The 19,707-nt window shown below is 47.2% G+C and overlaps 1 protein-coding gene across 6 annotated transcripts in view; it reads right to left on the reverse strand.

Moving 5' to 3' along the window:
* Positions 1 to 7,181: 7,181 nt before the first annotated feature.
* Positions 7,182 to 19,707, reverse strand: part of UNK (unk zinc finger) — a 45,671-nt gene continuing 33,145 nt past the window's right edge. For 3 of the 6 annotated variants that reach the window (XM_054170438.1, XM_054170434.1, XM_054170433.1), the window contains 7 exons: positions 15,546 to 15,614; positions 14,683 to 14,857; positions 13,416 to 13,517; positions 11,700 to 11,888; positions 8,729 to 8,910; positions 7,914 to 8,171; positions 7,182 to 7,512 (listed from right to left, as the gene is read on the reverse strand). In XM_054170438.1, the coding sequence (XP_054026413.1) occupies positions 7,354 to 7,512; positions 7,914 to 8,171; positions 8,729 to 8,910; positions 11,700 to 11,888; positions 13,416 to 13,517; positions 14,683 to 14,857; positions 15,546 to 15,614 (1,134 nt within the window). In that variant the 3' untranslated portion in view covers positions 7,182 to 7,353. The remainder of the gene's footprint in view (positions 7,513 to 7,913; positions 8,172 to 8,728; positions 8,911 to 11,699; positions 11,889 to 13,415; positions 13,518 to 14,682; positions 14,858 to 15,545; positions 15,615 to 19,707) is intronic. The other 3 variants (XM_054170435.1, XM_054170437.1, XM_054170436.1) reach the window with 3 other exon arrangements.

Genomic DNA, 19,707 nt, shown 5'->3' on the forward strand with positions numbered 1-19,707 from the left:
TAAAAACTGTTGTGCTCTGCCTTGCTCTGGGCTGCCCATCACCCCCTGTCCTCCCTGCCACAGCCAGTGTGTCTTGGTGAGCAGCTGGCATGGGCTTAGCCTCTGCTCTGAAGTAGTTTGCACTTTATTATCCAAAGTGGTTTTGGTTTATTTAGTTCCTTTTTGCTCAGCCTGGGGCAGTTTGGTCTTCTCCTACTGCAGAAGAAATCATACCCCTTGCAGAGAAGGGAAAAGTAGCCTGTGGGAGCCTCAGGAGGTTTAACACAGCCAAGTGCAAGGCCTGACACAGGGTCTGGGACAGTCTTTGGTAGCAACACAGGCTGAGGGATGAGTGGAGGGAGAGCAGTCCTGTGGAAAAGGACTTGGGGGTGCTGGACAAGAGCCTGCACCCTGTGCTGCCAGCTCAGAGCCAGCCATGTCCTGGGCTGATATCCAGCAGCATGGGCAGCAGGTGGAGGGATTCTGCCCCTCTGCTCTTCACTGCTGAGACCTCACCTGCAGTGCTGGGGCCAGCCCTGGAGTCCTCAGCACAGGAGAGACATGAACCTGCTGGAGCAGGGCCAGAGGAGGCCACAATGATGGGAAGGCTAAAAGCTCTCTGCTGTAAGGCCCTCAGGCTGAGAGAGTTGAGGTTCAGCCTGGAGAAGAGAAGGCTGCAAGAAGACCTTCTGCTGGCCTTTCAGTGCTTAAAGGGACTGATCAGAAAGATGACAACAGGCTTTTGAGCAGGGCCTGTTGGGACAGGACAAGGGGTGATGGTTTGGAACTAGAAGAGGGAGATTCAGACTGGTAAGGAGGAAGAGATGCCCCATCCCTGTAACCATTGCAGGTCAGGTTGGTTGTGGCTGTGAGCAATCTACTGTAGCTGCAGATGTCCCTGCTGGCTGCAGGGGGGGTTGGACTGATGACCTTTAAAGGTCCCTTCCAAGCTAAAGCATTCTGTGATTCTATGATGCTAGTAAACAATCAGAGCCTAACCCCATGGAGCAGAAGGAGAAATGCCTAAGGATTAAATCATATGGCTTGGAGCATACAAAACCAGCTGCCAGCAAAGGCAAGCCTGAGGAGGAAGCCCAGGCAGATCAATGCACCACATACAAGAGGGGAGGGGGCAGGCACTTCTGTCGATTTTATTGCACCACTAATACTCTAAATTGGGTGATTTGGAGTCTCATTGTGACTGGACCCAGGGCAAGTGGCTGATGCACCTCTAAAGCATCAGAACAGAAGGTAATTCTTGGATCCATATGCAAGGCATGCCCATTTGGGTGCCAACACGTGAAACTCTGTCTGCAAGGATTTAAATGTCCAGATCCCCCACCAGCAGCAGGCAGAGCTCACCTCCCCCCAGCATGGCACCTGGGGGAGATAAATTCTTGTCCACACCAAGAATCTGGGTGATAAAATTTTAGAATCAGATCACAGAAGAGCTTGAGTTGGAAGGGACCTTAAAGAGCATCTACTTCCAATCCCCCCACTATGGGCAGGGACACCTCCCACGAGAGCAGGTTGCTCAAAGGCTCATCCAGCCTGATCTTAAGCACTTCCAGGGATGAGGCATTCACAACTTCCCTTCTAGTGTCTTACCCCCCCCCACAGTAAAGAGCTTCTTCCTAATGTCCAATCTGCATCCACCCTGCTCTAGTTTCAAACCATTGGCCCTTGCCCTGCCACCACAGGCCCTTCTAAGCAGCCCTCCTCCAGCTTTCCTGGAGCCCCCTTGAGGCACTGGAAGGCTGCTCTCAGGTTGCCCCAGAGCCTTCTACTACTACCTGAAAGGAGGTTGTAACCAGGTGGGGGTTGGTCTCTTCTCCCAGGAAACCAGCACCAGATACAGGCCAGGATGCCATTGGCCCTCTTGGGTGCCTGTGCACACTGCAGGCTCATGTTCAGCCTACCATCAACCAGTACCCCCAGGTCCCTCTCTGCCTGGCTGCTCTCCAGCCACTCTGACCCCAGCCTGTAGCTCTGCATGGGGTTGCTGTGGCCAATGTGCAGAACCCGGCACTTGGATGTGTTCAATCTCCTGCCCTTGGCCTCTGCCCTTGGCCTCTGCCCATCTGCCCAGCCTGTCGAGGTCCCTCTGTAGAGCCTCTCTACTCTCCAGCAGATCAACTCCTGCCCCCAGCTTGGTGTCATCTGCAGATTTACTGATGATCTGGATGAGGGCATCGAGTCCATCATCAATAAAGATGTTAAAGAGCATGGGGCCCAGCACTGATCCCTGGGGCACACCACTAGTGACTGGCCACCAGCTGGCTGTGGCACCATTCACCACCACTCTCTGGGCTCGGCCCTCCAGCCAGTTCTTAACCTAGCTCAGAGTGCTGCTGTCCAAGCCAGGGGCTGACAGCTTGGCCAGGAGTCTGCTGTGGGGGGGGGGGACAGAAGAAGAACTCAATTTGTTATTTGAAGAGCTCCACCCCCACCCAGCCCTCTGCACCTCCCCCCAGCCCCAGCACAGGGCACACATCCCCCTCCCACCCACCCACCCCCACACACACATACACACACACATCTTTAGCAGAGGTTGGTTGTTTTTTTTTTTCAGGTTGGTTTTTTTTTTCTTAGCAAAAAAATAAAAATTTATTGTCCTCTAAAAAAAAAAAAAAAAAAAAAGGAAAGGGAAAAAAAAACCAAACCAAAACAAGGGGGGGAAAACAAACCCCAAACAAACAAAAAAAGAAGAAGACAAATTCCTCCTGCCCTTGGAAACTGTGACACAGATTTGAGTTCTTTCCAGCCCCCACATGCAAATTCACTCTGCCAAGAAAAAGAGTCTAAAAACCAGGGTTTGTTTTTTTTTCTGACAGCCAAAACACATATTTACAGAGCACGAGAGAAGGACAGCTGCAATCACAGTTCTAACACAGGGAAATCAACAACACGTGTTACACACCACCACCGACCACCACCACTCTGCCAACTTCGACACTGAAGGGGGCTGCTTCTGCCCCCACCCCCCCCCACCCCCCTCCCCTCAGCCTGGAGGGTGGGGGGAGGGGGGGAAGGAAGAGCCTTGGGGCCAGAATATGCCACCAAATAAAAATACTGCAGTGTGTAGTATTATTATTATTATTATTTTATATATATTTTTTCTCTTTTTTTTTTCCTTTTTTGCTCTTTTTTCTCCTTTTTATTGTTTTTTTTTTTTTAAGCTGTATACTGGTATTTATTTTCAAACAATGGAAGCTTGGGGAGTGGGGGGGAAGGCCTTCCCCCCTGCCCCCCCCCACAAAGAAATCTCTCCACTGCAGTCACTGAGTTTGCAGGAATACTTCACCTTTACAGATAACTAAGGTGTTTTTTTTACAGCCAGGAGCAGCTGGTTTGCTCTTGGCAGTGCCTCCCAAGGATTGTGGTGAAGTTCTGGAGGAAAATACTGGTAAGAGTCTTCATTCTGAGCTAAAGGGGCGACAGAAGGAAGAGGAGGGTCAGAGGCTTGGTGGAACAGCAATGAATTACTGAGTCCAGTCAGTGTTAGGGGCTTCCTCACAGGGTAAGGACTCCTCCTCGTTGGCTCAGCTGCACAAGCCTTGCAAGCGGCTCAGGTTCAGCTTCGGAGATGCACAGAAAGTATAAAACCCTTCAGAAGGGGATGAGCTGCAGTGACCTCCTCCCCCTGGAGCTGGAGCAGGGGGGGGAATCTGCTTAAAGAAAATGTTGTGCTCCAACTCTGAGACTTTCCCCTGGTCCCTCCTGTGCCACCAAGTCTCTGCCACAGCTGGCATGCAGCTACATCATCTAAGGCCAGAGATGGTCTAAAAGCGGTCCTGTTAGCCCAAAGCAATGGCAAAGTTCTTCAGCTCCTGGCTACCTTCTACAGCTCTAGCTTTGCTTTTTTGGTGTCTTATCTACCCAGGATAGCGTTGTCTTAAGCCATCTGCTTCTATATTGCTTATCCATAATAATGTAAGAGTTTATTGACCTTTAAGATACTGTGGTTTCACAACTCAATGGTGACTCCCTTCCCCCAGCTCTTAGCTCAGAAGTGTCCAACCTGCACAGTTAGTCACTGAGGTTGATGCTTCCAAAGCTCCCAAAAAAAGTATCTGGGGAGGGAGATGTCATCATCCAATAAGGAGTCTGCATGAGGAGGCAGGACCCAGACTTGCTCATGGCTGCTCAGCTAGAGCCAGCTGGGCTGCTCACTGAGGAGCCTTGTGGACCAAAACTTAATTGTGAAGCACGACTCAGCCGGAAAAAAACCAAAAGCCCCCTGGGTTCTGCTGGCCTGTAAGAGGGAGTTCCTGCTTCAGAAGGACAGCTGATTACAGGGGCTGGACTTATTAGCACCAGGTTCACCTCACCAAGACTCTTTTTCACACCACACAGAAGCTGACCAAGACACTTCAGCCTCACATGCAGTGCTGCGGTTACAGCTCCTCTGTAACAAGTGCTGGAGGCAGGTCAGAAACGCTGCCCTGGGCCCCTGCTCTCACCTCACATGGCTCTGACATGGTCCTACAAGAGGCCCCTCAAAAAATAATTCACAAAATCCATGAACTTCTCTTTTCCATCTGATGCTTAAGAAAGCAATTCACATTTCAGATAATTCTCCTTTTTTTTGTGTGTGTGTCTTTTAAAGCAGCAAGTAAATTGATAAAAACCTAAATTTAGGAAGTGTTCCTTAGAGAACCAGAGGAAAGCAAGAAGCAGTCTATGTGCTTGTGCAAAGAGAGTGCTCAGACACCTTGGGGTGGGGGCAAGAGAAGGGGCTAGTGCTAATTCCTTCAGGCTCTTCTGCCATGAGTGCGGTGTGGCAATGCAAAGTTCAAAGTTAAAGGGCCACAAAAAGGTGAAGTTGCTCTGAATTCTTTGGTCCTTCAGTATAAGTTATACAAAAAAAAAGAGAGAAATTGTTTGACTGAAAAGGGAAAAACAAAAAGGTGTTTACTGTGGTCTGGAATTTTCCTTGTACACACCCCACACACCCACCCCCCACCCTCGCCTCTGCCTAAGCCATGTGGCTCCACAGAAACTGGGGGCCAACATCTCCTTCCCTGAGACCACTAGCCCTGCATCACCCTGCCACTGGAAGTGCCACTGAGCTGCCACGGGTGGAGAAGCTCCACCTGGAGAGGAGGGCCAAAGTGAAGAGCCCCTGTGGGAATGGGATGCAGTCAGGAGCTGGGCAGCTCTGGTAACAGAGGGCTGGGCCAAAGGTAGCCTCCCCCGAGCAGTCCCCCAGGGAGGCAGGAGAGCAGCTAAAACCACCACGCTAACCAAAAGTGTTACAAAACCAAGAGCCAAACCAGGCTGATCAGCTCTGCTTCTCATAAACATTAAAGACCTGACTCAAGAGTTGATTTCCTATGATTTAAGTTAGTTACAAAGGAAAAAAAAACCAAACCAAAAACCTTCTTAATAAACTTTTCTATCTCAATTGGGCTTTTTGCCTCCTCCCCCACCCCCACTTTGTGGTTGGTTTTTTTTTTCTGTTGGGGTTTTATATTTTGTTGTTGTCCCTTTTCAATATTTTTTTTTCCTTTAAAAAAAAAAATAATAATAATGAAATGTTTCTGTATTTTATTAAAAGGTCTTTCCTTAAGATCAGACCGAGGCAGGTGAGCTGCCCCATGGCACAGACATTCAAAGGCTATAACCAAGCAACATAGCCACAAATAAGTCACTCAACAGTGTCTCTCCATTAAAAAAAAACCCAATAATAATAATAATTAAAAAACCTGATGCTAGTTACAATAAAATACACATGGGGGGGGGGGGAAAATAAATCAAAATCAAACCAAAAATAGCATAAAAAAAAAAAAGTTATTGGGAAACAAAAAAAAGAACCCAAAAGAACTACACAGAGCTGCACTTAAAGAGATCATCTGGGAATGCATATTAAACCCCTTCCATGGAAAGGAAAGGTGGAATTATGGAAGCAAACCTAATTCTGTCCTTGCATTAAACATGAAGCTTTCTGAGAGGCTCCAGTATAAATCCTGTGCTCCTAACACCAGTGGGCTGCTGGAGGTTCCAGTGCTTTGCCAAGGTCAGGGAGTGGGGGAGCACAGGCAGCGTCCCTGTGCTAAATGAAAACGGGTTAGGCAACTGAGTGGCCCTTTTGGTTGAGATCCCAGCAGGTTACTGCAGTCTACCTGATGTACAGATCCAATGGACACGCACGGTGGAGCAGGCCAGAGGAAAGCTCAGCCACTGGTCAGGTCTGAGGTGGTGGCATTCGTCATGCTGGGCTTTCTCTGTCGCCATAGGCCTACAAGATCTCTAGCATGAAGCCTTCTGGACCCAGAAGTCCAAACAACCACCCTTGAGGTGCTGACACAGGCAACAGTGACTCCATTCGAGTGTCCTCAGATAACCTGGAATTGTTTTCAGGCATTGCAGCAGTGACTGTGAATCAGCTCCCTGTGGCTAAATCAAAACCAATCTGGTCTGAAACAGCAAAAGGCCTCTAGGCAGCCACCAGACAAAGGGGTGCCTGGAGAGAACCAACCTCTGCATCCATATTTCTTTCCTAAAGGGCTTTAGCTGACACAAGGGTGATACTTCTAAGGCTGCTCAGACCTGGCATGTGTGTCAGCTGTGTCAGCAACAACCACCAGTCACTGAATTTTGGGGCTTGGCTTGCTCTAGGTCCAATAATTATATTTTTTTTCCCTCTTTTCTTCTTTTTGTACAAATATACAAAGAGTGTAGAAAAAAAGAAAAGCAATTTAAAAAGTGAACTTTGCTGCTGAAATGGCAGACAAAGTTCCTGCACATTCAGAGCTGGGCAACAAGAGGCCCACCAGGCAGGCACCCAGCAGAGCTTCCATCAGGGAGGACAGCTTTAACCAAGCTGGGTCAGTCAAAGAGCAGGGAGACTGAGTTCATGACCAAGTCATTTCAAATCCACCTCGATCCTCCCTGTGATCTCAACTCTTCCTCTGGAAAGCACATGGAAGCCCCTCTTGCCCACTCTAAATCCTCCTGGAAAATAGTTCAAAAATTTGTTATCACCTAAATAGAAAAAGAGGAGAAACACAACACTCTTTGCAAATGGCCCTTTGATCTGTATTAAAAACAGCTCTCAAAGTTCCTCAAGAGTTAAGAATTAGTGGGGCAGGGGTGAGGGGCAGTTTAGATACAGGGTTTGGGGGGGGGGGGGGGGGGGGAGGGGGATGTAAAAAATTAAAAAGTGCTCTGCAACTAATTTTTTGTCTTTTGTGTGTGTGTGTGTGTGTGCACACAGAGCCAGGACAGCCACGCACCTACACACACACACACACACGCATATACATCTCTAGAGACACATACATATATGTATGTACAGATACATATAGATGTAGGTCTGTATAAAGTTAAAAAGTTCTATAGGATATGATTAGAAGAAGTGTCCTTGGAAGGTCACGACTGGAGAGAGTGGGGGGGCCTGTTGGGATGGCAGATGGGGCACTCGCCCTCCTCGGCGCAGGTTTCACACAGCACTGCGTGTTGGCACGGTAACACCACCCGGTTCTCCTCCTGACACTTAAGGCATTTCACTGACTGCATCTGAAATACTGCCTGCAAGAGAGGGGGACAGGGCACAACGTCAGCATCGCAGTCACAGGAGCAAAGGGGAGGCTGCCCTGTGCTACGTGGCTTGGGGAACAGCAAGGAGGCAGCAGAGGGAGGACTTGCAGCTGTCCTTCTGGTCATCTCCTGAAGCAAAAGCAAGGCAGCAAAGCACTGATGGCTTGTAGGACCTCTAGGAACAACGGAGCAGCTTGGACTGACTTAAACTCTGTGCTTTAGGCACAAAGAGCATTTGGCAGTCTCCTGTAAGAGGGGTAAAATTCACTTTGGCAACATCCACGTGGAATTGCTTTGATAGCCCTCTGCTTTCTGGCTGTATTGAAGGAAGGGGGAGAAAGCTGTAGGGGCAGAGAGCGCACAGCCCTGCCCTGCGCAGCCCCGGCACTCACCTTATCGACTTTCTCCAGGTTTGCCCGCAGCTGCTTCTGGAGGGTGTAAAGTGAAGAGAGTGAGAGCGTTTCCAGCTCAGAGTAGGAGCGCAGAAACTGAGGGTCCTGGCCTGTGTGGATTCTCTCCAGCTCCTCCTGCAGTTTTTTCACTTGCAGCTCCAAGGCTTCCCTCTGCTCCCGGGCCAGTTCACATTCCATGTTAGCTGTGTTGGCGCGATCATTTGCTTCCTCTGCCTCCTTTTTCCAAGCATCACAAGCCTGCAAGTTCCAACCAAGAGAATAAAAGAAGCAGCCTGAAAACTCAGCCTCCAAAAAAGAATCCCTGGCAAAAAAAAAATAAATCCATTTCCATACACTCCTCCCCAGGAGGAGCGTGCTCTGTCCAATCTGCCCTGCTCCCCACTTCTAAACCATCCTTGGGGCGCTGCTTCAAAGTGCTGCTCAGTGCAGACACCCTGCCTGGCTGAGCTGTGGTTCTACATGTTTGGCTCCCACCTCTAAGTGGGATGAACTTTGCAAACTGTCAGGGATCTAAGTCAACTGGCAGGTCTAAGAGGCTGTCAAGCACCTCAGCGCACCTGTTACGACACTTGGCCTTGCACTTCCAGCATCTGAAGGCATCAGGCACAGAGATTCAATGCCTCTCCCCAAGGCACAAGAAAGAATACAACAGAATAGCAGTACAAATGCTCAGAGAATCTGTCTGTGTGGCTCTTCCCATCACCTCCACATCCAGGAAGCTTCTTGTTAAAGGCCGACACCCTCCTACCTCCCTTACACTCCCCAATCCCTCAGCCCAGGAGCTGCACAAGTACCTGTTTGGCTTGCTTCCAAGACTCTTCCCACTGCTTTATTGTGCTGTTGGCCTCATCCAGCTCTTGTCGTAGCCGTGCCAGCTCCGCAGCACCTGGACCTGACAGAAACGCAGGTGAGGTACTGGGCGAAAAACTCCCCGAAGCAAAGTGCTCCCATATGCTGCTGTTCATCCCATTTAAACCTGTTTCGCAGGGAAATAGAGAGGGTTATGTCACAGGTGTTGGCAATTTCCCCATTTCCTCCCTACCCCTGTGAAATCCAGGATTTAAACAAAGATATGTGTGCATAGAAAACAGATCATCTTAAGAATTCCCTTCAGCCCCAGGTCCCAGGAGAGTCCATCACAGAAAGGCTTTACGAGGGAAGATTCACACCGTGAGGCCTCATCTTTAATGATACAAGGAGGACCCAAGAAACTGAGTGGAAGCTACTTTTGAAGCAGGCTGTTTTTAGAAGCATTGATTATTTTAGAGCAGAGCTGACTGCCAGCTTGGATTTCATCGAGAGTCTCTGAAGTGCTTACTGCCTTCCCACTTTCCTGCGCAGCACAGCCATCAGCACCGGGGAACAGGACTGGTTCACGCAGCCAACCCAGGTGGTGCTTCCTTTCACGCTATACCTGAAGAAAACGTCTGCTTTTGACTCAGCTTGGTGCTCAGAAAGCAGCCTCACATCCCAAAGAGTGAGACTGGAACACACCAACATCATTACTGTTTGCATATGCAGCAAACAGCACTAACTGGAAAACCAACGGAGGCAGTGGTACACACATCAGCTTCAAACCCTGCAGAGCTCTAGCATGAAGCTAGAGGAATTAGACTAATTAACCACTTCCCTACTTCAGCTTGTTCTAATAATTTCTCTTTTCAGGAAGGCTTAGGAAACAAAGCAGTAGGAAACTAGCTGCAAACAAAACTGGCTCTTTTTCACTTGCACTGCTTTAAGGACAAAAATGTTTTTACTCGAGAGGAAGCATCCACACTTCGCACCTGGGAGGAAAAAGCTCATATTGAGCCCAGTCTGCTGAGTGATGTGGACTCCTCTGCACACCAACACACACCTGTTTGATGCAGCAGCCATTCTCATTTAGTGGTGTTCACCACTGGGTGTGGACACTCCTAAATCTAGTTGCATTTGCTAATTCTGACCTTACAGCAGCTTGAACCGCGTCTGCAAGCAAGCCCTGGGGCCAAGGGCCTCCCAGTGAGGGCTAACCCAACACCACTTACTTGCCATTTGGTGCCAGCCAAGACACGAACAGTTGTAAGAAAACAGCTGAAAAATAGTAGCTTGTCTTCATTAAGGGCTAAGGTGCACCAAGAAGTCATTCAGCGGAGCAAGGAGAGCTCCTCATTGGCTCAGGCCACTTACCGTGGATCTGCTCTGAAGCACGCTCGGTTGAGAGCAAGAAGTTTTCATGCAACCTCAACTCACATTTTGCTTTTAAAGCATGCTGGCAAGCCACAAATCCTGCCATGATGCTGACCAAGCTCATCTCATCATTTCTTTTTTTTACTGCTTCTTTCCACCTGCTGTTCTCATTTCATGTTGGAAGCAGCAAGGCCCTCTGGCCAGGATTGCCTTCTCTGCACGTTTCACATCTAGCACAGTGGGAACCAGCCCAGGACTAGGTATTTGTAACTCAACTGCAAGACAAATAAGCAGTAATACAGACACTACACACTACCTTATGTGCATTCAGCAAGGGAATACATTCCAGACTCCCAACTGCTAGGTTACTGTTTAAAGATCTCATTCAAAACCTCAGCAAAAAAAAAAATGGTTTGGTTGTATTATTTGTATTTATTTCCTTAAAAATGGGAGCATCTAAATATATTTCTGCATTCCCTGCAGTTCTTTGGGTTTTCATTTGTGTAACTGTAGAGCTAAGACACAAAACTGCTTTGCTTATTTCTTCTGCCATTAAAAGCAGGCCTTTATCAGCAAGTTCTCCTTTTCTCACTGAATCTGGGATGAACAGACAGCCTCCCCACTAATTAACAGCAGAAACCCTCTGATGTCTCTTTTTTTTTGTCTGTGTTCTTATTAGGGTAAGTGTAAAAGCTGCTCAAGCCAAACAAAAGAGCAAAGGCAAGGCAGGGAAGCATGGTTTTTGGCCTGTGCAAACAAGGGATGCAGTTACCCAGATAAGTGCGTGCAGAAATAGATTACGAGAGCGTGTAATCATTTTATTAGGTTAAGCTGAACAGCAATGATTAAAGTCTGTCTCAAGTTGGAAGCAGCATTTATGTCCAGTATCAACCCAGAGAACAAATATTGACTAGCAGAAGTGAGCAGAGCCAGTGTAGCCTTGAGCTGTTTTACTTCTCAAGGTAATCCTGAGGTTTGATAATAAAGTAGATTTGGCCCCTCAGTTCCCAGCTGAAGCTCCAAAGCAATTTCTCCTCCTTTCCGGCCCACATACAGGAAACAGATCCTCAAGAGGGAGGGAAAAAAAAAAAAAAAATCAAGGAAAAAGAAAAAATAAACCCAGAATTAAAAAAAAATAGGAGCAAAGGGGACAACCTTTTGCAAAGTCAACTGCAGCTTGCCAAATAGGGGGAAAAAGTACAATGACCCAAGCCTGCTCTAGAGCTGCCAGGCACCACGATGACCTGCAAGCAGTCCCAAGGGCAAGCTGCAGTTCCCACCTTTAGAGAGCAAAGCTGAGACACTCTGCTCTGAACTTTATGTGAAGCCTCAGCACAGCACTACTGGCAGAAAAAGGCAGGCCTCTTTCTCCCAGAAAGGCATCATCAGAGCAAATCACTTAACCTATCTGTCCCTTTTTCTCAGCCTAAAAAGTCAGGACCCCCTTGTCCATCTGGTTTTTGGCTGTTACTGTTCTCGTGGGGGAAGAAGAGGTACAAATGGCAGCAGTGAAAAGAACACATTAAAGCCAGCTTAAAAAGAAAATACTTACATGGCACAGACAGGCATGTACATGGGACACACACACTGTGCATTTACCTAATGATCCATGAGAAGCTGATGTCCCCAGGAATGTGTTTTCTGATTGGCTTAAGGGTCCCTGGGGCTGATGGAGGAAATGCGATGAGAGGCTGACCGGTGGAGAAGGAGAGGCAGAGTGAAAGGAGGCAGAGCTTCCAAGGGAGCCGGGGATATTTACAGGAGCAGAACTTTGCAGCAAACTCCCACCTGGACAAAGAACACACAGAGAGGATGGCTATGTGTGACCATGAGTATGGGCCAGAGCACAGCGCAGGAGGTCAGAGCAGAAGGTGTTAGCTTCCCTCTCTCCTTCCTAAGCCCCTTGGGACTCCCTCTGCTTCTCATCAGGCTTCATTCCCCTCTCAGCTTCTAAGAGGAGCACTGAAGCTGCAGAAACCACATAGGTTAAGACCCTCCAGAGTGCCATGGACTAGTCTTTCATCAGCCCAAGCAACAACAGATTCTCTGAGCAGAGTTCAAGCCCTATCAGCCTAGAGAAGATGGATTTGGTACCCGGTGAAATATTTTGTAAGGCCTCTGCCTTTAACACTTCCAAACAACCTGTAGGAAGAAGACTAACATGCTAGGTCATGTCATGATCTTAACCAACAAAAATCAGTAACTAGTTTTAGATGTACTTGAGCACCTGAATTTACCAGTAATAAAAATCCCCCAATGAACAACAGCCCATCCTGCAGAGACATCACAATCCCCTCACACACAAGCTCATTCCAACCAAATTTCCTTTTTTGGTCTCTTTCTTTAAGTCTCTTCCAACCAAAAGGCTTCTGTCTGCCACTCACAGATTGAGGGAACAGGGCATTCCCCACACTCTCTTGATCTCCCTTTTTAGATCACCAGGTAACACCCAGACCTGATGTGAACAGAGAGAAAAGGAGCATGGAAGATCTCTAAGGCACTGCAGATGGGCAGCAGCGGAAGCAGGGCTAGCAGCAGACATATACAGTAAACTCTCCCACCAAGCTCTGATTTGTGGCAGAGAAGTGGAAGTGATATTCTTTAGGGTTCCTTCCACAGGTCCCTTTCTACCTCAACACAGCTCCAGGCAGTGTAGTTCCCTTGGAAACCTTCTGCTCACTAAAGTCACCTTTCATTCAAAACCTGTCTTACACAGCAAGGGCAGCCAGAAACTACAACCACATCCCGACAGCTCTGAGACATTTCCTGTTTCCCTGGACACTCATTAGAGACAGGTAGAAGAGGCCTTAGCCTACCTCCACATATTAAAATGAGACAGACATTACAGGAATCAAGTCAGCAGACCATGACGACACTCTGTGACAGATGGATAGCATTACCAGGTCAGTGAGTTTCCTGTTACTGCTAGGGAGAGTTTATTCTGCTTAAGATGCAAATCATTGTGCTTTGGCCTGTTTTTAAAAGGTATCAGATGCCTTCTAGGATCTACTTGCACAGTTAAAAAACCAAAAATTAATTTTTTAAAAAAAAAATAATCATCAAGCAAGTCTCATTCAGTCTCAAGAAACATCCCCAAGACACCAGGGCCCAATGGTAAGAACTCAGCTCTGCTGATCAACAAGGGCAAGCTCTCGCTTCAAAGATGCTCAGCACTTGCCAGAGTTTGTTATCATTGCTTTTGCAACCAGTGCTACTTTGGGGCTGGTTTTAGAGCTTTGTTGGGCTGGCTCCACTGAGGTGACTGGGCAACACTGCTTGGCAGAAGATAAAGAAAGCTCTGTTGCTTTCATGTACCTATCATGATGCCACTCGTGTGGGGCACTGTGCTGCTGTCAAATGTCTTCTCCAGGGCAGCCACTCCGAATTCATTCAGGTCCAGGTCATCCAAGGCAGACTCTGCCAGACACAGAGGTACCAATTATGTTATAAAGGACCAACAACTTCAAGAGATAGGATGGCCCAAAGAGCCTACATGCAGAGGAGCCTTTGCTCTCTATTTGTCAGTCTGCACAGCCCTACTCTCTGCCCTATGCAATGCTCTCCTTTAGCAGTTTGGCAGAAGTGCCATGGGCAGCTTTTCCATTGGGGTTCTTTTTAGCCTGATCTGATTTCTTTTTGTCTCAAAGTACTTCCAAATGTTAGAGGAAAAGACAAATTCGATTAAATAACAGCAATTCCCATAATTCCTCCCCAAACTGCTCTTTCAAGCTTATCCATAATATGCCTTAACACTGGCTTGTGACATGTCTGGGTTGTGCTTTGTCCCTGCTCTGCTGAAGAGCCACTCAGAAATACCATTAGAGGGGAACACTTGAAAAAAACACCAAAACCATCTCTGAGGTTCAAAGATTGGGCAAAATAAAGCAAGCTCATGAATGCCTGAAAATGTTACACCTATTTGAATATGCCTCATCACTAATCATGATCAATATCATTCCATCCCACACCTGCCCACTCACTTCTATAATTATTTGTAGCCAATTAGTGAGATCACCTCAGAAACATTTGATTTAAAAAAACCACCTAATCCAAAAAAGGAAGCACAGGTGACCAAAAAAAATCCTGCACCTCTCTAAGGAGTGATTCCATTCTTTGGACTCTCCTGTTCTCCTCCTCCTTACAGCCTCTGTCCTACATTCTACAAAGGGCAAGTCCTTACCATCCACCTGATGGTGGCCCTCGCTGTAAACCTGTCATTTAGGATGGAAGGGGTTGTGGCTGTGGAAAACGCTCCTGTGATTTCCTGCCTACTCCAAGAGCTCTTTGTCACTTTGACAAACCTAAACCTAAGGCCCTTTACACCATCTGACATTTTGAACAAGTGGCTCAGAGGCCTTCTGTTGGTCCCGTGGGTGAGTTTCATCCGTAATGACCTGCAGAAAACATCAGATGTGTCACAGTCACAGGGTGGGGGGAAGCTGACAGCCTCAGGAATCTGCCAGCACTGACAGAGACGAAAAACTGGAGTTCACTGGAACCCCCCACGCTACTCCAACTCTCATACCTGGTGATCCATGTCTGAGGAAGCCCTATTAGCATGAGTGAAAAAAGGCAAAGTTACCTATGACAGACTCAACGGTGTCACTGGTTGGGTAGAAAGGAAGGGCATTGGCATTCATGCCTGGTATGCTGCTGGTGCCGGCAGGGCTTGGTGGCGTTGCAGCCAGACTGGAGGTGATACTAGAGGAGATGCTGGATGTCAGTGGGCTCCCCACTGGGAGAATACCCAGTATGTCCTGAAACAAGAGTTTTAAAAGGGAAAGAGGGAGGAAATAAAACACCTTCATAGGAGAATCCCTTCAGAAACATGCAGGAAGAAGCCAAAGATCAGCAGCAAACCTGTTCCTGCCTGCTTCCAACCTGACAGATGGCTGGTGCTACGACTGGGCTGGGGGGTGGGGGAGAGATTAACAGCTTTCCTTTCATTTCTGCCCGCTGCTCTCTGCTCCATGTCCCCCTGTCCCCCCCAGCATTACAGACATCCTTCAGGCTGCCCCAGAATGAACTCCTGCGACCCACAGGTTGCATGCAATCATAGGGAGGGGTCAACCAATCACTCACTCGGACTTAGTTCAGCACATGACTTAGAACCTGATATTAAATTCTCTTTGCTGAATCCTTGAACTTGGATGACTCCAGAGATCCATTCCAGCTCAATTTTCTGTCATTTGGAGACAATCTGCAGCATGGCCCAGGCCTCTGAATCTATCCTCAATTCACACCCGTCTAGCCACTCACAAATAACAGCTCCAGCAAATCATCCCGTCTTCATAAAGTAATCCCTCAAGCTGAGCATCCCTAATGGTGTCTGGACTGTCATTTACTCCCTGCAGAGCTGTCTGGATCCACACAGATTTCTTGTGTCCTTGTCTGCAGCGCTGCAAGCACCAAGCTAGGTTCAGAGCCCTGCCAGCAGTACCGTACCTGTTTGGGCTGTAACAAAGGTTGCTCCTGGCTCCTGTGTTCCAGCGAGTGGGACTTCATTTTTGCTTGCTGCAGCAAAGAAACAAAAGATTAAGCAGAGGAGTTAGCAGCAGAATTAAAAATGGCTTTGCAGAGGCCATGGGAAACACAGTCCCCTCCTCTCTTACAACCTGCTCTGGGCAAAGAAGAATACATAGAATGGGAAAGCAAAGTAAACTGAAAACACTCCAAGTAATTTGCTTTCCAAGACATCACCTCTGGAGTTATGCAAAGCCTTGTGACAATTGCATGTGCTTTCAATGCTGCTCTAAGTTCTCTGCTAGCACAAAGGACTTCTTAAGAACCAAGACCAAACATGACTGATTTTGCCTTGCTATAAATAACTCACCAGGCCTGCCACTATCTAAAAAAGGCCAGAAATGGTGAGAGGCGTATTTCTTTATGATGTAAACATTTTTCAGCTTTGGGAGAACCAAGTATGTAGATTATGTTTGCCCTCAAACTTTGCCAGCTCCCAGCTAGCATTTGCAAAGTCAAGTCCAGTGATAACTTCCATTTTAAAAGCCACATCATCAAAACTGATTATGAAAACAATCTTTCCCCCCCCCCATCCCTTAACACAGAGCTCACAGCTATGAAACAGAAGTGAGCTCAAGGCTGTCTGGAATTGCAAAACTGCATGAATGACAACATACATTTGAAATTCCACTCTCCAGCCAAAAAATTCAGCTGGAGGGCCTTCCAAGCTGTATAACCTTAGGGGATATCAAGCCTCTTGCCTCACAACATGTCCATTCTGAGCTACAATAACCAGAGCTGGGAAGGAAGTGGCCTCATCAGCTTGTCAGTGTGTAACGGTCTGTTCTGCAAGCCCTGCTCTGCTCTTCCCATGCTGCTACATGGTTAAGGCACAGAGAGATCAATCAGATCCTCTGGGCACAGACAGGGAGCAAAAAAGTGCTGAGAGTCAAGGCTGCTTGTTTACTCACTCTCCAACCTCCAGCCTGAAGCAGAGACATATTCCAGACAAAGTCAGCTCAGAGGTGCTTATGGCACACACAGAGGCAGTCCCCACCTCCACAGGAGAGATCCAGGCATGATGTCCAACAGCAGCACAGGAGACACCAAGCTGGCCTGAAGTGATAGGTCTTGACTTGTTGGCTTAAAGAATCTTATGAGAAAGTTAAATGATTGCTGGGCAGGGATGACATAACCAGACAGGCGAAAGAGCAGAAGAAGAATTCATCCTTTGGCTTTCCTTAATTAATTAAATCATTTTCTCTGCTCAGCTGTATGCCTATGGGCAGATGGGGAGGAGGTCAAAGCCTGGATATGGATGCAAAGATCCTTCTGTGATGGGTATCATTGCCTCACGCTTCCCTGAACAGCACACAAGCGTGTTTACACACAGCAAAGCCACCACTCAACTGAAGGGGCTTGTCTTCCTTTGTGTGCAACAGCCACGTTAGGCAGCTGCATCTGTGTGTGTCTGATAACACACTGCTGCCCTCCCCACACATCCCTGCCCTGCCTGACACTCAGCTGAGCACCAAGATGTGCTATCGACAGACGTCAGCAGCTAAAGAGGAGGCACAGACCCGGCCCTGGCCCCGCCTGCAGAGAGGCTTCCTGCCAGTGGAGCTCACAGGCTCTGCAGCAGTTAAGTCTTACTGGAAAGGGTTGGTGTGGTTTGGTTTTGGTTTTTTTGTTGTGTTTTGAGGTTTGTTTTTTTTCCCCTTTAAGGAGGAGAAAAAGTGAATGCATTTCTAAACCAATCTCCATTCTCACTGCCTGGAGTTCATGCAACACCAGGGGAAAAAAAAAAATGGAGCACACTGCCTGTCACCACTAGGCCAGCCTCCTTTTGCTCTGAACACCATGAAAAAGGGCAAACATCTAGACAGAAAAATGAAAGGGCAGCCTGCAAACCTCCAGCTTGCCCTGTTGCAGTCAGGGCATAAAACAAGAGACATAAATTAGGAGTGAAGCCGAATGTTTTCTGACCAGTATGGAACAAACCTACTGTGCTGTATGTCAGGACTTAGGAACACCTCCAGGTCATGGCATTCAAGCCTTTCCAGTGCAGCCAGCATTTTTCCAGCCTGCTAAGTCTTTTGGGACTCAGGAAAAGTATTTTTAGCTTTAACTGCTGGCTCAGCCTTACCACAAACTCTGTGGAATCTATTAACACAGAAGGTGCATTTTTCATTCTAGTAAGATAGAAACTATTTGTACTGAACCTTCAGAGGGAAAATGAGAAGCCCAGTGCAGAGCTGAGCCAGAGTGTCTCTTAAGTTTTCAAATAGAAGTGAACATAGTTACTTGCCTAATTATTGGTCTAATTTACAGGGTATATGAGACTCTCTGGTGCCCACTGCAGTCAAAGGGAATTACAGAAAACCTTTAAGAGTAATTACAGATTAAAAGAAAATTAAATCAGGACAGTTATGAGACACCTAATTTTGTCTGTAGAAGCCTAGCATAAGGCAACTGTGATTACTTCTGTCTATATCTTAATAGCTGCTTATTCCAGTCACATTAAAGCCACATAAGTAAGCAGCTACCTGAATACAGTATCTTTGTAGCACAACCTGGACGTCAGACATAAATGCTCATCATCTGGCCCTCCTTTTCAAAGTCCTATTCATGCTCCATCCCCTTTCTCCTTGGCTTAGGCTTGCTGCCATTCTCTCCAAAGCAGGGCCTCCCTGGCACTCTGCCTCTGCTGGCAGGAAACAGGGGTTCTCTCAGTCCTTTGCCTTTGGGTTCACTCCTCCTTTGCAGCAGAGGCAATAGGGAAGGGGCACATGTTTCTGCTTTTGTTTCTAAACAACTGCTACAAGCTGCTGTGCCCACAAGAAGTGCCAGGATCACAGCATGGTCTGCTCTTTACCCCTAAAGATGTGTTGCATCAATTTGCAGTTTCCTAAGCCACATCCACGTTAGGCAAGACAATGGGAGCATTTATAAGGAAGCGTGCATGCATGCAGCTTAATCTCTATTTGTAACTACATCACTTTAATGAGACTAAACAGTTCAAGACTGGTCCTACTGCAAGGCTTGGTCACATTTTCCTCAAGCTGGAAAAATACATAAAACAAAACCCACAGAGTCTGCTTCTAAATCCAACTGCTTTAGGCAAGATCTTGTCTGGACAGGCTATTTCCCCTGCTTTTTTCACAGCAGTGCAATGCTAACACAGCAGTACAAGCTCATTAAGTCTACCTTCTTTAAAATTACAGAGAAGAGTTAAGTGTAGCCAGGTTGAAAGCAGCACTTCCTGTCATCACTGTTTTCAGGCAACAGAGATCAGGTATTTTTATTGCTTTTTATGTTAAAAAAAAAGAAGAGAGAATTTACAGGAAATGCTTTTGCAGACACCTCTTCATAAAAGTAACTCTTTCTTCCCTTTCCACTGCATTTACAAACCCAGTGAGGAACAAAAACTGGGTTTGGGTTCAGCTGACTTGGAAGGGATGGCAGAGAAACTATTAATTGTAACATCAAGAAAGGAAATGCACAGCAAGAAGCTGACTGTGGAAAAGCTTATGTGTGGCAGAGGAGATGGAAGAGACTGTTCAAGGCTTAGGGAGTCTGAATAAGGCATGACACCAAGAAGGAGAAGACTGAGGAAGCAGCAAGACAAGACTAGGATATCCAAAAAGGGACAAGAGGGAATGTCATTGAAGACACAGGTTGGGTAAGATTGCCAAAGGTTCTTCAAATGAGAATGAGGAATTCAAATCTAATACAGAAGCCACAGGAGAGAGTCAAGGATCAGAATGATGCAGCCAGAGAAGCAAGAGACAACTAACAGGACATTTTTAATACGCTGCAGAAATGAAAGGTGAAAACAGAAGACAAACCAAGTCATGGAGATCAAGGTAAGAGTTCAGAGTGAGAACAGAGAAGGAGGGATGAGGTTCCGTGAGACAACACAGCAGAAGAAACAGCAACTCTTGGCAAGGACCTAAACAAGGAAAAAGAAAGAGCAAGAAGTGATATGTGGGAAGCTACCTGGGGAGTCAACACAGGACAGAAGTTGTGAGGGATTAGGTAAACAAGCAGCAGCTCAACTTCCACAAACTGAGTGTGATGACAGCCAGGCAGACAAGAACAGATGTAAGGTGGAAGAGACTGGAAGAGAGGCTGAAACCAACAG

This window comes from Dryobates pubescens, chromosome 20 (genome assembly GCF_014839835.1).
Source record: "Dryobates pubescens isolate bDryPub1 chromosome 20, bDryPub1.pri, whole genome shotgun sequence".
NCBI lineage: Eukaryota > Metazoa > Chordata > Aves > Piciformes > Picidae > Dryobates > Dryobates pubescens.